This window comes from Vulpes vulpes, chromosome 10 (assembly GCF_048418805.1).
Source record: "Vulpes vulpes isolate BD-2025 chromosome 10, VulVul3, whole genome shotgun sequence".
Taxonomy (NCBI): Eukaryota; Metazoa; Chordata; class Mammalia; order Carnivora; family Canidae; genus Vulpes; species Vulpes vulpes.
The window spans coordinates 73,346,020-73,361,217 of record NC_132789.1 but is presented as its reverse complement, the minus strand read 5'-3'; the positions used below and the strand labels follow the sequence as shown (position 1 = coordinate 73,361,217).

The following is a 15,198-nucleotide window of genomic DNA, read 5'->3' as shown; positions in this document are numbered from 1 at the left end:
TATTCCTTAACCTCATTCCCTAAGCCTATTTCTTATGCTGTCCTTACCTTGTTATCTTAAGAAAACATCTCTCCTTGTCTTTTCCTTTTCTGTTTCACAGGGAGAACTTAAAAAAAGAAAAAAAAAAAAAAAAAAAAGAAAAAGAAAAAGGCATTCTAGAAAAAAGAAGACATCCTGAAAGGCCACTATCCATCCACCTCTAACAGTCTTATGGTTCAAGAGCTCTCCGTTGGAAATTTTCATCAACTCTAACCATTCTCATATTAAAGTAGCTTTTTTCTCAGAACCACTGTTCATATTTTTAAAATTAGGACTCCACTGCAACAAAATTGTTTTCACATACCCAATATACACTTCTTGATGAGTGGGCTGCTTTTATTTTCCCTTTTATAGATCCCTGTATTCCTAAAGTTCTAAAACGAATGCACTAATATAAGTAGGAAACAATGTTATTTAGAAAGGGAGAACAAAAAAGAGCTTTACAGCAAATAGGCCTTTCTGCGTTTTTCTTTTACTTTTTCCTTTAATATTAGTTTGTGCTTTTCCAAGTTTTCTAAAAGGTGCTTTTTTAAGTTTTGGGTTTCAGTTCCAGTGAGCATACAGTTGTATCAGGTGGAGGTGTGAAAAACAGCATGTTTTTAATATAAACAGGAAAATACAGTGTCAGGGAAGAAAGGGTGCTTAGAGGTAAACAGGACCATCAGAAAAGTGGTTAAACCAGGAGGTGAGAGACACAAGCTATCTGAAGCAAACTATTGGTAAGAGACCTGGACTTGTAATTAAGTGCTGGTGGCTCTGTAAGGAATCTGTGATTGCAGGAAGGTTTTCCCATGGCTCCTGAAGCCATATCTGTCTTGAGTTTAACTTGTCCTTGGCTTCACGATGATTTTCATCTTCTTGAGCAGAAGCAGGAATGGGGGCAGGCTGCTACCTGGAGAACGATTTACTTTGCCCATCAGTTTATTGAGATCCTCTTAACTGTGAATGCTGGGTACACGGTGGAGAAAGAGCCTGAGAGTTACATGGTCCCGAAACACGTTACCTACAAGCTCAAACATATCTACCAACAGTTAAGACGGCGCAGTGGCCAGGTACAAGGATCATCAGCAAGGTTTGGCCCAAGCCTCTACTTAGACCAGAATATGGCAACAGCTTCCAGTTGTAAGAGTTAAAATTAAACTCCTCAAAAGGCTTTGTAGGCCAGCCTGGCAATCTGTTTGCTTCTAACTTTTTTTTCCTCTCAGAATGCACTCAGCCGTTTATTCAGCAAACATTTATTAAGTGCATAGTTATGGGCAAGGTGCTGCTTTAGATAGAAGTATAAACATAACTCCTGCCCTCCAGGTGCTAAAGTCTAGAAGGGGAGATAAGGCATGTATGTATGCAAATAGCTTTCATATAGGGTGACTGTAGTTTCAACAATGAAGAGTAATAAGTGAAAAAAAAAAAAAAGAAACAGAGCTCACATGCCATGTTCCAAAGAGATGCACTGAAGTGGCAAAAAAAAAAAAAAAAAAGATTTAAAATATATGTATACATTGCTTTTGCCTGAATGTTCAGGGAATCAGATACACAAAACACTCAAGCGTAAGGATATTGTCATATTAAAATTGCCTTTTTATACCTAGACTGAAATATTTTTTAAAGAAAAAAAAAAGAAAAGAATCCAAGGTGTTACTATAGTAATAATCTAAAACTATATCACTGCTGCATTTCCTCACCATTCTATTTTTTTTTCATTATTTATTTACTTGAGAGAGAAAGAGAGAGGACGAGCTGGGGGTGGGGCAGAGGGAGGAGGAGGACAAGTAGACTCCCTGCTGAGCACGGAGCCCATCCTGTGGTGCTTGGGCTGGGGCTTGATCCCAGAATCTGAGATCAGGACCTGAGCCAAAGTCAGGTGCTTAACTGACTGAGCCACCCAGGCACCCCTAAACTTTTTTCTTTAAAAAGAAATATGTAGTAGCACATAAGAGCCTTTTCATTACAATACAGTAAAATAGAATTTTACATTTATTGAAAGAACAAAGAAATAGTCATGAGATGTTTTGTTTTCTGTTCCCCTTTTCTTTTCAATCTCAGGAAAAACTGATAGACTCTCTTAGTAAAAAGATTAATCAAGTATACAAAGTCTGCACTGGAGATGCTGATGTTGGCAGCCTCAACCCAGTTCAAAAGCTGGTAAAAGTAGAGTCTCGCCTGGTGGAATTGAGCGATCTCATTGAATCCATTCCCAAAGAAAATGTGGAGGCAATTGAGAGGATAAAACAGAAAGAACGACGGCAAAAGTATAGTCAATGTCTTATGATGGAGGTGTAGTGAATGACTTAGTAATATTTTCACTGAGCAAGGCATTACATGGCAAGGATCTCAAGAAAGATGCTGTATATCCACACCCAGCCCTGCCCTTCTAGAGCTATTATTTAATGTGGGAGACATATTAATCAAATATTCTTATGAGACAATGTGTCATTACCAAGTAATGAGCACTGTGAAGGAAAGAGTTCACCAGAGCAACTGATCTAGTTTGAGATGGGTAAAGGAGTTAAGTCTGAAAAAAATGGATTTTCAGGATGAATATTCACAACTTATTATTTTTGAAGAGCTATCTTGTGGAAGGGGAATTGCAGTTATAGTAGAGGTCCCAAGGCATAGAATTAGGAGTCTTTCACTCCAAGGAGACTATACATGAAGGAATTGTTTGAAAGAGCCATGCAATGAGGGTTTTTCTCAGTGCATAACTGGCAACACTTACACACACAGCATCTACACATTAACTCACTCATTCCTCAAGACAACTTCATGAGGATTATCATCCTTGGAACAGCACTCCCTCCCTACCTCGACACCCATCTCCACATCCTTACCTACTTGCCTTTCAAGGAGAATGTACTGATTTACAAACTTCCATAGTGAATTAAATAAAGATAACTACCTTTGGGGCAATGATTATAAATATTTGATCCCTAGAATAATGTGGCACATAGACAATGCTTATAGGTGCAATACTGTTCATGTCCTAACAACAACAACAAAAAAAGTTAAGAGGCAGACTAACACTATGGCTGACCTGCTTGGCTTCAATGCAGGTTCTGCCCATTTACAACTTCTGTGACCTTAGGTACAGCACATAATTTCTCCTATGTCTCAGTTATCTGTAAAATGGGCAGTAATAATGGTACTTATCTCATAGGGTTTGTGCATGGCATATAGTGAGTATTCAAATATTAGGTACTAATGTTAGATATTTTGTTATAACTTACCAGCGTACAGGGAGTATTGTTTTTCCCCCATTTAAAAACAAAGTACAGAATACATTAAGGTGATCCTGATAGGATTTCATTTAATATAAAGGAAAAATTTTTTTAATTATAAAAAATTACTCCCATAAGAGTACTTCCTATGGTGTAGACATACATTAACAACTCATTTGGCATAAAAAATATTCAGTAAATGTTACTTATAACTGTGTAAGTCCATAAAATAGCTATGACTTCGTGAGGGACTATTCTGCACCAGGCATTGGCCAGACAGTTGACATAGGTCATCTCATTTAATTTTATCCTCACAACAACCCTAAAGAGAAAAAGACAAATAGCAGTTCTTGGTCTTAATTTCAGGAGACCATTCAAAAAGATTAACTGGAAAAGTACACTTTTGTGGCAGTTCACTGAACTATATACACTGCGGTTTATGCACTTTTCTGTACCTTATACTTTAGTAAAAGGCTAAAGCAGGGGCTGGGTGTTAATTCGAGAGGCCTTGTACACATTAACTGCAAAGTGCTAAAATGTAAGTGGAGTGACAAGAAGGCTTTGCTGAGATGCTTGTTTTAGACCAAGATATGGGTAGATTTTACTCCTTCCAAAATGGTGACTAGCAATTTTCTCCAATTTTAACACAAATGGGACCTGTTGTTGAGATTTCACCTGAATGCTAAAAAACACAATATGGGTGAAGGTGAAGTATTATTTTAACTTTGAGAGCTTATAATATTTATTACTAAAAAATAATGTAGGTCTTTGTTTACTTTCTGTGATTTATAGTTAAAAGAATGTTTTCCTTTTTTGACAGGTTACGTGAAGAGAAAATGAAAGAAAAACAAAAACACCAAGAGGAAAGGCTAAAAGCTGCTCTAGAAAGAGCAGTAGCACAACCAAAGAAAAAGGTTTGTGTTTTGTTATCAACAGGTCCAACTATGTCAGGATATGAGCACTTCTGTGGCATAAAAGCAAAATACCGAAATCATGTAATATATCCATCTTTGATTGATCGCTGATTCCTTGTTACTTGGGAGATAATTCAAATTTCTAGGTCTATAGTTGTCCATTAGACCCACTTTTTAGTAAAAGAAACTTTTCCCCTCTCCTTTTTCTTTAGCTCCAGGTTCATGAAACTGATCATTTTTGCTTTAATTTTTTTGAATAGGTAATAACAAGCATATATCTCAAAGTTCAAAAGATACAACAGTATTTAGTGAAAAGTAAGTTATCCTCAGTTCCCCTCCCTTGATACAACCTCTTAAAAGTTTCATCTGGATCCTTCTGGAAGTATTCTATGTATTTATATATACATTCTCCTTCTTACAACTAGTAGCCATGAGCCTTGCTACTTTCAATCAGGCAATGGAGACAGCAAACCCAGAGAACTGTGTATGATTGGAAAAGTCTTCTAATCCTCACATTGTAAAAAATAAGATTAATAGTTGGCATTAAACTGATTTACTCAGAGTCGCTTAGATTTAGCAGCAGGTTCAAGGACCAGAAGTCAAGGTTCTTTATATTGCAAGATTACCTGTCCAATAAGAAGTCTGGGATTGGGCAGTCACTAAGTATATGTGGTTCTTGACTTCCCACTGGGTATGGAGGTCATTGTGTTTCTATATACTACTCTCCTTCCTCTGAAAGGAAGGTTAGGGTCTGAAATAGATTTGGGGAAGCCAATTTCACGGTTATCTGCAAAGCTACTATGGACATTGATTCTTACCATATTAATAGCTAACCTACAGTGAATACTTATTGTGTGCTTCACAACCAGCCTTTTGAGGTAAGTACTTGAAAAAGTTTCTGAAATGTGTTAACTATTAATATGTATGTCAAAAAGTGTTATCTTAATTTGACTTAAATAAATAAGCACTTCAACTTATAAAGAGTCTGACTTCTCTAGTGCAGCTCTTCTTATAAAGACCTGCCCTCTTTCTTCCAAAGGAGAATTACCCTTCCATGTATACAAACTACTATTCACTAAGCTCACCGAACTGAAATGATTATTTTTAATATATCCATCACCTTTCCTTCTAGACCGTGAGTTTTTACGAACTTTGTGTCCCCAAGGTCTGGCACATGGTGGATATTCAATAAATGCTTATTGAATTAGCAGACTAAAAATGAGAGTGAAAACTAAAATGGGAAGATGGATGAAAAAAAAAATGCCAATTTGATCAGCTGACAATGTACGAAGGCCTCTGACAGAAGTTCTTATCCAGTCAGGGCACTTCATTACTGGCAATTTTCTCAGGCAGTATTAATGACAAAGATTACCAAAAGATTGTTGACAGAGAAAAATAAATCTGACATTAAATCTGACATTAAGAAAGGAATTCAGGGATTCCAGTCCCTAAGACCATTTTTGTTGATAAAATGATGGAGAAGACTGCTATTCTTAGTTCCTATTGGCCAGGAATGTCAAATTCTGTAATGCAGGGTAGTCTCACATGATAGGACCCCTTTTGAAACACAGTGGAGATGTTCCATCAATCTCATTTTCAACAGAAAAATATACTCATCCATTTCATTTACTAAACAAATTCAGATATAGAAGCAAAACCAAAGTAAATACATAAAGAAAGAAGGAAAAGACTAAAAGAGAGAAATAATGAGTAGTATAATATACTTGAGTATATGCCCCACAGAATGAAAAGATATGAATTAAGGGATTTCCCTAAGCCTTTCCTGGTGGGAACACATCTAAGAGCCAACAGGATTACTAGTGTTTAAGAAGAGGGACAAGGTTTTTCAAGTTTTTATCTAACAGAATTTCTAAATGCCAGTCAACTGGTGTTCAGCAGAGGAAAGTGATCTCTTCTAACCAATGGAGGAAAAACTTGCTATGGAACTGAGAAATGAAATGTTGGCCTTAAACATGGTTCTTTTCCAGGCCAACTATATCTGAAACACAGGCTTTTTGATGATTACCTAAATCTCCCAACTTTCCCATAAAACCTAACTGCTCTGTCTCCTGCACACTGTGGTGCTCTATTTGTTAATTTTTGCCTAGCATGTTGCACACCCATTAGGTTATCAATCCCTTTGTAACGGTAATTATTTACTATTTTAAGCCAGGTTATTCCTTGGAAAAATCAAGTTATTATTTTACTTATAATTCCATTGAAAATAGTATGCTAAGAATATTAAGTATTTTTCTTTTGTTTCAGCTGGGAAGACAACTTGTCTATCGCTCAAAACCTCCATCTGGTAACAAACATGAACTACTTTTAGTCAAGGATACAAGAACAAAATCACTAGAGGAAGATTATTTTTTCACTTGAATAGGAGCAGTAAGACATTCATTACCAGAACGTTCTAGGCATATTCTGTAGATTCTGGTTTTCAATATTGGCAATATTCTGCCCCGTATGCTGGCCTAACCAATTTGAGGAAGACAGGCACTTATTCTAGCGGTTATAGGATTGGGAATGAGTTTTCTTTTGTTGAAGCTTTTTAGTATCATATACTAAGTACAATTCCATATAGCTAAACATTTATATCTTTGAGTTGCCCCAGTTGGGGATACACATCCAAAGTTTACTTTATTGGTGTAACTAAGTGGTGAATGGCCATTGAGTTGCAATAATGGCATTCTCTGACAACATGGGACTTTAAATGATCTAATTTGTTTTTAATCAGTCCACAGTTCATAGTATACTTTTATCACTGTGGAATATACATTTTAACGATGTATAACTCTAAAACATCTAAATGGTTTTGAGGAGCTTAAAACTTAAGTGAAACCACTAGCATATTCTCAGAATATAACTGTGAGACTGTTTTTTTTTTTTTTTTTTGTGAGACTGGTTTTTAATTAACATTAAGGAGTTCTGTTCAGAACACTTAATTCTCTTAAGTAAACAAACCATATGCCTTCAGCCTAAACATCAGTTCATAATTTCTGTTGTGCTCTATATCCACAATCATTTTAATTTTCAGGTGATATTTCAATTTTCGATATAACACGTACATTATTAGCTTACATTGACATAGAATTAACATGTAATTTGTTGACTACTGAGTAAAACAGTATATAATTAGTTCTAAGAATATATTTAACTTTATACCTGTCAAGCTGTTTCAAAAATAACTTTAAAAGAAACAGCTGTTCTTAAAAGGTCTCAGTTAATATATAATCACAAAAAAGGGCTGAAATTCACCTTCATAAATGTTTATGAAGCATATAATTTTCCCCTATAGAAAAAGAATACTGAGCTTACAAAAGAAAACCAACTTGAATGAAGCTGAGTGGCTCTTAAAGTATTACTCCTTTGAATAATCTTTCTAGTATTTCAACATTTGAACTCTGCATTTAAAATATCTGAATATGAATAGTTCATGAGTCTAGTTGAAAAAAAAAAGTTTATTGTCTAGAAATATATATAAAAAACATTCCCCACAAAAGATGCTATTCTCTCATTTCTCCATCTTCTTCCTCTTCTTCAACACCCCTGATATAAAGGACATTATTACACCTGTAAATAAAAAAACAATCCATTTTGTTGTTCCATCCAGAAACCACATTAAAATCTAAATTACTATCGCTAGATATTTTTGATGACAAAAATACTGAATGCTAAATTTAAAATATATCACTTCATTCTTTTTTAAAAAATGTTTTACTATTGATTTGTTAAAAAGCAAATGTCACTTATTTACTACCTGAATGTTTTATAAAATAGTATCTTTATGATCTTCCATAAGGCATGAGTCAAATTTGAAGGTGTGATGCTAGTTCAAGAAAATGAACGTAGAAAAAAATCCCTAACAGCAGCCAGATCCAACTAAAATTCAAAACCAAGCTCTTGCAACTAAAACCACCAAAAAAGGTTAGAGCTAAGAGCTAGAATTTAGTATTAACACTAGAAAAATCTTAAAGATGAATAACTCCAAAAAAATTCCATCTTCTCTGATAAGTTTAAAGATTTCAAAACTCTTTAAGTCTAATTATAGAATATTATGTTAAATTAACAGTAATTTTTAAATTCTGAAATTGAGGCACTAGTTGATTTAAGCAGGTATTTCCAGTGCTCTCTTTACATATACTGCTGTTTTGTTACCTTATTAAAACTTCACCCAAATGTCCAGACAATGCTCCATCTATGTATTCTTCTGTGTTTGCAAGCTTTAAAAAAAAAAAGAAAATATATTAGCGTATTAACACAGGGAGAAAATAATGTAACACTATCTAAAATATTAGGTAATATTGGTGAGAGAACTTATTAACTGAGACCTTTCTATACCAACAACTCACATTTATCTATAATTAATAGATTAGCCGCCTTCTACTACTGTAGTACTTTTTGGGTTTCACATAAACATTCTGTAAAGTTAACATTGATGGATGTAGAATAAATAATAAAGCTTGTTTCAACAATTTTTAAAAATTTCTCAGTTATGTAACACTTCTTTCTATTAGATATTAAAACGATATGTAGAGGAAGACAATTTCCAATTTATGAATAAGTTATGATTTTAAAAGTTTTCCAGGGATCCCTGGGTGGCGCAGCGGTTTGGCGCCTGCCTTTGGCCCAGGGTGCGATCCTGGAGACCCGGGATCGAGTCCCACGTCGGGCTCCCGGTGCATGGAGCCTGCTTCTCTCTCTGCCTGTGTCTCTGCCTCTCTCTCTCTGTGTGTGACTATCATAAATAAATTAAAAAAAAAAAATAAAAAAAAAAATAAAAGTTTTCCAAAAATCCAGTTACATAAGTTATAAAATTCAGGGTACAAAATCTATGGCTAAAATATCAAATACTTTTATATTAGTCAACACCCAAACCAAAGGATGGAATAAGAATTTTTTAAAATTATGTGCAAATAAACAGGAAAATAAGTTCCTAAGAGAAAGTTAAACAATTCAGAGTGACCTTTATAGTTACTTCAGGAAATTCTAATTTTTACATTAAAATGTTTAGATTCCCTTCTGCCTACAAGTAATAAACTTTGTTATTTTAAAAAACACAATCATGGGCAGCCCGGGTGGCTCAGCGGTTTAGCGCTGCCTTCAGCCCAGGGCATGATCCTGGAGACCCAGGATTGAGTCCCATATCAGGCTCCCTGCATGGAGCCTGCTTCTCCCTCTGCCTGTGTCTCTGCCTCTCTCTCTCCCTCTCTGTGTCACTCATGAATAAATAAAATCTTAAAAAACAAAACAAAACACAATCATTTAAAAGGGCCTCTAGGACTACCATTCCAACCTTATTATTGTTCTTCCCCTAAGTCATTCTGTTTTTGCCTTCTTGCCATGCCTTGAACACACCAAGCAAGTTCCTGCCACAAGGCTTGTGTACTTGCTGCTCCCTCAAACTGAGATATGCTCTTTCCAGATACTCTCTTCAGTTGCTCACTCAATCCTGTTCTTTGCTTAAATTTACTTCCTCAGAGAACCTTTCCCTAGCTATCCTAACACTGCACATTCTTGTCAATACCCCATTTCTGCTTTTTTTCTCCATAGTATCTATCATTACCAGGTATCACATTATATTACCATCTCCCACTACCACAACACAAACTCCTTGGAAGTAGGGACTTAGTTTTGTTCATTGGTTTATTCACAGAGCCATGGACACAATGGGCTTTTAAAAAATATTCACTCAATAAACAAACTCAAGAACATCATTAATGTGGTTACTCAGAGACACTTCACAACTCCAGCAGGCTCACCATGAACTATGATACTTCTAAAACCAAATATGTGGTGGATATTCTTTCTTTCTTTGATTGAAATGTAATTCCCATAGCATAAAATTCACTTTTATAGTATATAAGTCAGTTTTTATTTTAAAGACTTTATTTATTTATTTATTTATTTATTTATTTATTTATTTATTTATTTATTTGAGAGAGAGAGAGAGAGGCAGGCAGAGGCAAAGACACAGGCAGAGGGAGAAGCAGGCTCCAAGCAGGGAGCCTGATGTGGGACTTGATCCTGGGTCTCCAGGATCACACCCTGGGCTGAAGGCAGGCGCCAAACCACTGAGCCACCCAGGCTGCCCTAAGCCAGTGGTTTTTGTTTTTTTTTTTTTTATATATGATAGTCACAGAGAGAGAGAGAGAGGCAGAGACACAGGCAGAGGGAGAAGCAGGCTCCATGCACCGGTAGCCCGACGTGGGATTCGATCCTGGGTCTCCAGGATCGCGCCCTCAGCCAAAGGCAGGTGCCAAACCGCTGCGCCACCCAGGGATCCCTAAGCCAGTGGTTTTTAATGCATTCATAAAGTTGTGTAATCACCACCACTATCTTAAGTCTGAAACATTTTCAGCAGAATGATATACTCTTCTCATTTTTCTATGGCCTTGGTAAATGATTCCTGCTTGAGGAATTTTCCAGGCCAAAACCATGCTCTATAAGAACTTTAGGGATCTAAGCATCATTTGTTCAAGTGGTAACCTCTTAAGGAAAATCTCAGCTTTTTGCCTACATGTACCCCTGTGAGCATTCTTCCTAGTACTACCAGTATACTCGGGAGTCACAGTTCGAATGACCACCCATCTAAGTAACTTTTAAAAATCCACCTGCCATTAGTCACATAAATACCTATGCTTCAGGAATATATAACTTCAAACTCTTTTGTCAAAAACCTGGCAGGAAACTACTACAATTAAGCAACGAAGAAAACATCCCAGTCTTTGGGCAAAGGACATGAACAGGCATTTCTCCAAAAAAGATATATAGCCAATAAGCACATAAAAATTGCAGATATCACTAATTGCAGATACCACTGGGGAAATGCAAATCAAAATAATGAGATATTTTATACTTATTAGGATGGCTATTATCAAAGAAACAGAAAAAAACAAGTGTTGGTGGGGAGACGTGAAGAAAGTGGAACCTTTATGCTTTGCTGATGGAATGTGAAATGGTACATCTGCTATAGATAACAGTATAACAGTTCCTTAAAAAAAATGAAAGAAAACAATTCCTGTATGATCCAGCAATTCCACTTCTGGATATATATCAAAAGAAGCAAAAGCAGAACCTCTAACATATATTTGTACATCCATGTTCATTGCATTATTCACAACAGCTGGAGGGTGGAAAACAATTCAGATGTCCACCAACAGAACAATGGATTAAAATGTGGTATACATATACAGTGGAATATTATTTCAGTCACTACAAGGAATGAAATCCTGGTACATGCTACAATATGGATGAACCTTGAAAACATGCTAAATGAAAGGAGCCAGACACAAAAGGACAAATACTGTAGGATTCCATGTGAACTAGAACAGAGAAAGAATAATGTTTACCAGAGGACAGGGGAAATGAGTATGAGTATTTTTTAATGAGTATAGTTTCAGCTGGGGATGATATAAGAATTCTGGAAATGGGATAATGGTGATGGATGCATAATAATAATAATATGAATGTACTTAACGCTACTGAGTTCTACACTTGAAAATGGTTAAAGTGGTAAATTTTATGTTAGATAGTTTTTACCACAATTACAAAAATAAAACAAAGGGTGCCTGGGTGGCTCAGTTGGTTAAGCCACGTTAAGCATCTGACTCCTGATTTCAGCTCAGGTCATTATCTCAGGGTCATGAGATGGAGCCCTGTGTTGGGCTCCAAGCTCAGTGCAGAGTCCGCTAGAGATTCTCTCTCTCCCTCTATCCACCACTCCTACACTCTTGCTCTTTAAAATAAATAAATAAATCTTTAAAAAACAAAACATCCTGTTCTAAACATTTACAGAAGCCAGGTTAACAGGCATTCAGTCAGTTCAAGAAATGCTCAAGAAACGCTTTTACTGAATTTTTGTGTCTTTTGCATTCATTCAAAGATGTAAGCAATTTGCTTGAAAAATTTCAGAGCTAAATGTTGGAAGAGTTTTGCTTTTTCTGCAAAAAAAAAAGAAACTCATTTGTATTTCCCTTATGCCACTGTGACTCAAATATCGACGTTCTTTTTATTTTAAGCACTAGAAGTCAATTGTATGGCTGGATTTTGGTTTTATAAGTCTCGTACACAGTTTATCACTCTCCCTGACCTTGACTTTATTTCCGAATTTTGTTTTATGTTTGTCAATTTGTTTAACTACATTCTTATAAATCACAGTCAAGCTTTGAGGAGTTAAGGTAAAATAAAATAAATACAATTTAATGATCCTTCTCTTTGTAACTTACCTGCATGTTCATATAGCCATCTACAGATACGAGGTAGCCTTTGTACTCCATTCCCCACTTCAGTTTCACCATTACTGGCTTTCCTGTTAATCCATTCAGAAAAGGTTTCGGATTGAGAGGCAAACTCTGTGCAAAGAACAAAAACAGGACTCAATTATTTTGCATTAGCTCAGTTTCCATTACCTACTCTCCTCTACCAAATCACCAATATTTTATGGTATCCAAATAACGCAAACTTTTGACTCGCTCACTTTACTACTTTTATTTGTTGAAAAGCATAGGAGAAAATAAATACCCAGTTAGTCAATTTCATTAAGTATTCACTTAAACAAGAACACCTACTATACATTACTCATTGTTTGTTCCAGGCTACAAAGAAACATAGGTAATAAAAGTAGTCGGGGGGGGGGGGGTGGTGGTGAGCAGACTGTAGTCCTTATCCTCAAGAAGCTCACAGTGGGAAGGAGGCAAAACAAGTAAGATTTACACTGGGATGTATGAAAAGGAGATATGCTATGTATATGGGTATCAAATCAATCCAGAGTCCAAAGGAAAGTTTGCCTGAAGTAAGTAATGGCTCCATTTTAAAGGGTGAGAGATATCTCTAGAGAGAAAATATCTCTACCTGTTCCAGGTAGAAGAGGAGGTTACCTACGTAAAAAGAGGGAACAGTGAAGCAACAAGGCCATCTCAGGGACACACAATTCAGTGATGTCAGAGCCCTGAACATGAGGCTACAAAGGGAAGGAGGGAGCAGATGGCATTTGACAATCTTTCACTGGAATTCCAGGAGTTAGATCTGGTGCGTCTTATTTGACTTAGCAAAGCCGCCTATACTCATGGGCAATTACTCAATGTTGGTTTATTCAGCAAACCAGTAGTATTCCCCCGGTGAATTCAGACTTTTCCTTCCCTCAACTGCTCTCCCATTCTCCCATTGGCCCAAAGAAAGAAAAGAGCCAAGAAACTTGATTACTAAACCTCTCTCAGATAACCATATTCAGAGTGATCTCCAAGAACGTGGGGGCGACTGCAATAACCTAATGGGTCTTCAGTTTTCACTCTTGTCTTTCTCCAACTTATGCACATGGCAAGTATTTTTAGCTTAAAATGCTTCGATGGCTTTCACCTGCACTTGAAGTAAAATCCAGACCTCCTAACACTGACCTTAGAGGTTTTCCCGACCCTATCTCATAACCAGTTCCTGCAAGCCCTGCGGCTTTGTGTCAATTCCTCCCAACTGCTCAAGGTTTCTTTCCAGCCTTGGGGCCTATGTTCCTGTCCCCTGTGTTTCTACACTCTTCCTCTTGCTCTCTGAGGGGCTGGCTTTCATATTCCGCATCATTTAGGTTTCGGCTTAAATCCTCCGACCAGGGACGCCACCCTGACTGATGGTACTCTTCTCGTGAACCATCGCGCATCCTCGCAGCATCCTGTTTGCCCTCTTCTTAGCGCTTCACGTTACGTGCGATTACGTGTTTATGTTATCATCCGATAAAGTCTGTCTCTCCTACCCAACTGAGTAAATCTAGAGCAGGGTCCGCGTCAGTACTTTTCACCTTATGTTCTGACGCCCACAACAGTTCTCCGGTAGGTAGCGTGAGCGGGAAAAAAAAAAAAAGAAAGAAAGAATTTGCTCAACGAACAAACGAATGCTCCAAAGCTCGGGCTCTGTATTCCGGAGGGCTGCGGGGCTGGGAATCCCAACACGATAGAATGAGAGAAAGCCGATTCTCGGAGTGGGATGCGACTTAAAACCGCTTCATCTTTACCCCGACCCTGTGGTCCCAGGCAGCAAGGATACCTCAGGCTCACATTCGAACGAAGAGGGGAAGGAAGCTCATCGGAGGAAGAGCGCGCGCCTCGGGTCCCCAGAGGAGGGAGAAAAGGGGGCAGGCAACCCGGTGCGCGGCTCCTCACGCGGATGAATGGGGGAACGCGCGAACCAACTAGCAGGCCGGGCGAGTCGCGTCCCCCGCTCTCCCTTGCTCTCTAGCGGCTCCGGTCCTGCTCCGCCTCCTTACCATTGCGACCACAAGCCAACGCTGCAGGACGCTCGCCGCCGACCCAGCTGTAGTCCGTCCCTCGTGACGGGAGTAACTCCGGCCCGGCGCGAACCGCGAAGCTTCCAGAGAAATGGCCGCCAAACAGCAGCGTGACCTTTCACCTCTAACTACAGGCCTCTCGGCTTCTGTGATTGGGTGCAGAGAGACGCGTCCTGATTGGAGGAGCTGGCTGGGCAGGGTCTCCTGGCAACCAGCGGAAGCGCGCGCGGGCGAGCGTTCCGCGCGGCGCACAGCCCTGTGGGAAACGTCAGGCGCGCCACCCGGGCGGCAGAGGGTCCCGGGAGGCTGCGGGGACGGCTCCGGTTTCCCGCTTGTTCGGCTGCCTCGCGGGTCGGCTGAGGGATGCTGCGTACCCTGTAGAGCGGACTTGAGGTCTCGCCAGCTTGGCTGATGGGGGTTCCTTGTCCCTTTACACCTGGGAGGACGGATCTTTGGATCTTGAGTTTCTTGCTCACGTTCCCACAGATGCTGTGATGTGGGGGCTCCTATACCACAGGCCCGTTCTCTAGTCTGTAGTGCTTATTTCAACCCACTTTAAAGGAAGTGGGAGAAGCAAGACTAGACTAAGAGAGGCGAAACTCACCACAGAAAGTCCAGTACAGAATATAGTTCAGATGAGGTCTCGCCGAGTCTAGAACGTGCTGTGGTTGCCTCCCCGTGGGTGTTCCCTTTGCCTCGCCACCAGGGTTCGGTGCAGCCTTCGATCCCTCTGAAGTAACGGGGTTGCTGGAATCTC

General features: G+C 38.5%; 2 protein-coding genes across 2 annotated transcripts in view; one reads left to right on the top strand and one right to left on the bottom strand.

The window, feature by feature from the left end:
* The window catches only part of CCDC38 (coiled-coil domain containing 38), a 38,201-nt gene extending 31,554 nt beyond the window's left edge, over positions 1-6,647 (top strand). Inside the window, exons 13-15 of the mRNA XM_072722485.1 lie at positions 2,083-2,288; positions 4,075-4,168; positions 6,434-6,647. Coding sequence (XP_072578586.1) covers positions 2,083-2,288; positions 4,075-4,168; positions 6,434-6,547 — 414 coding nt within the window. The 3' untranslated portion in view covers positions 6,548-6,647. The remainder of the gene's footprint in view (positions 1-2,082; positions 2,289-4,074; positions 4,169-6,433) is intronic.
* Positions 6,648-7,295: 648 nt separating this feature from the next.
* Positions 7,296-14,561, bottom strand: SNRPF (small nuclear ribonucleoprotein polypeptide F). The gene is made up of 4 exons (XM_026013090.2): positions 14,421-14,561; positions 12,397-12,522; positions 8,327-8,391; positions 7,296-7,741 (listed from the first exon to the last, which is right to left on the bottom strand). The coding sequence occupies exons 1-4, from the start codon at positions 14,421-14,423 to the stop codon at positions 7,675-7,677; spliced, it is 261 nt and encodes an 86-aa protein (XP_025868875.2). The 5' UTR covers positions 14,424-14,561; the 3' UTR covers positions 7,296-7,674.
* Between the last annotated feature and the right edge of the window lie 637 nt (positions 14,562-15,198).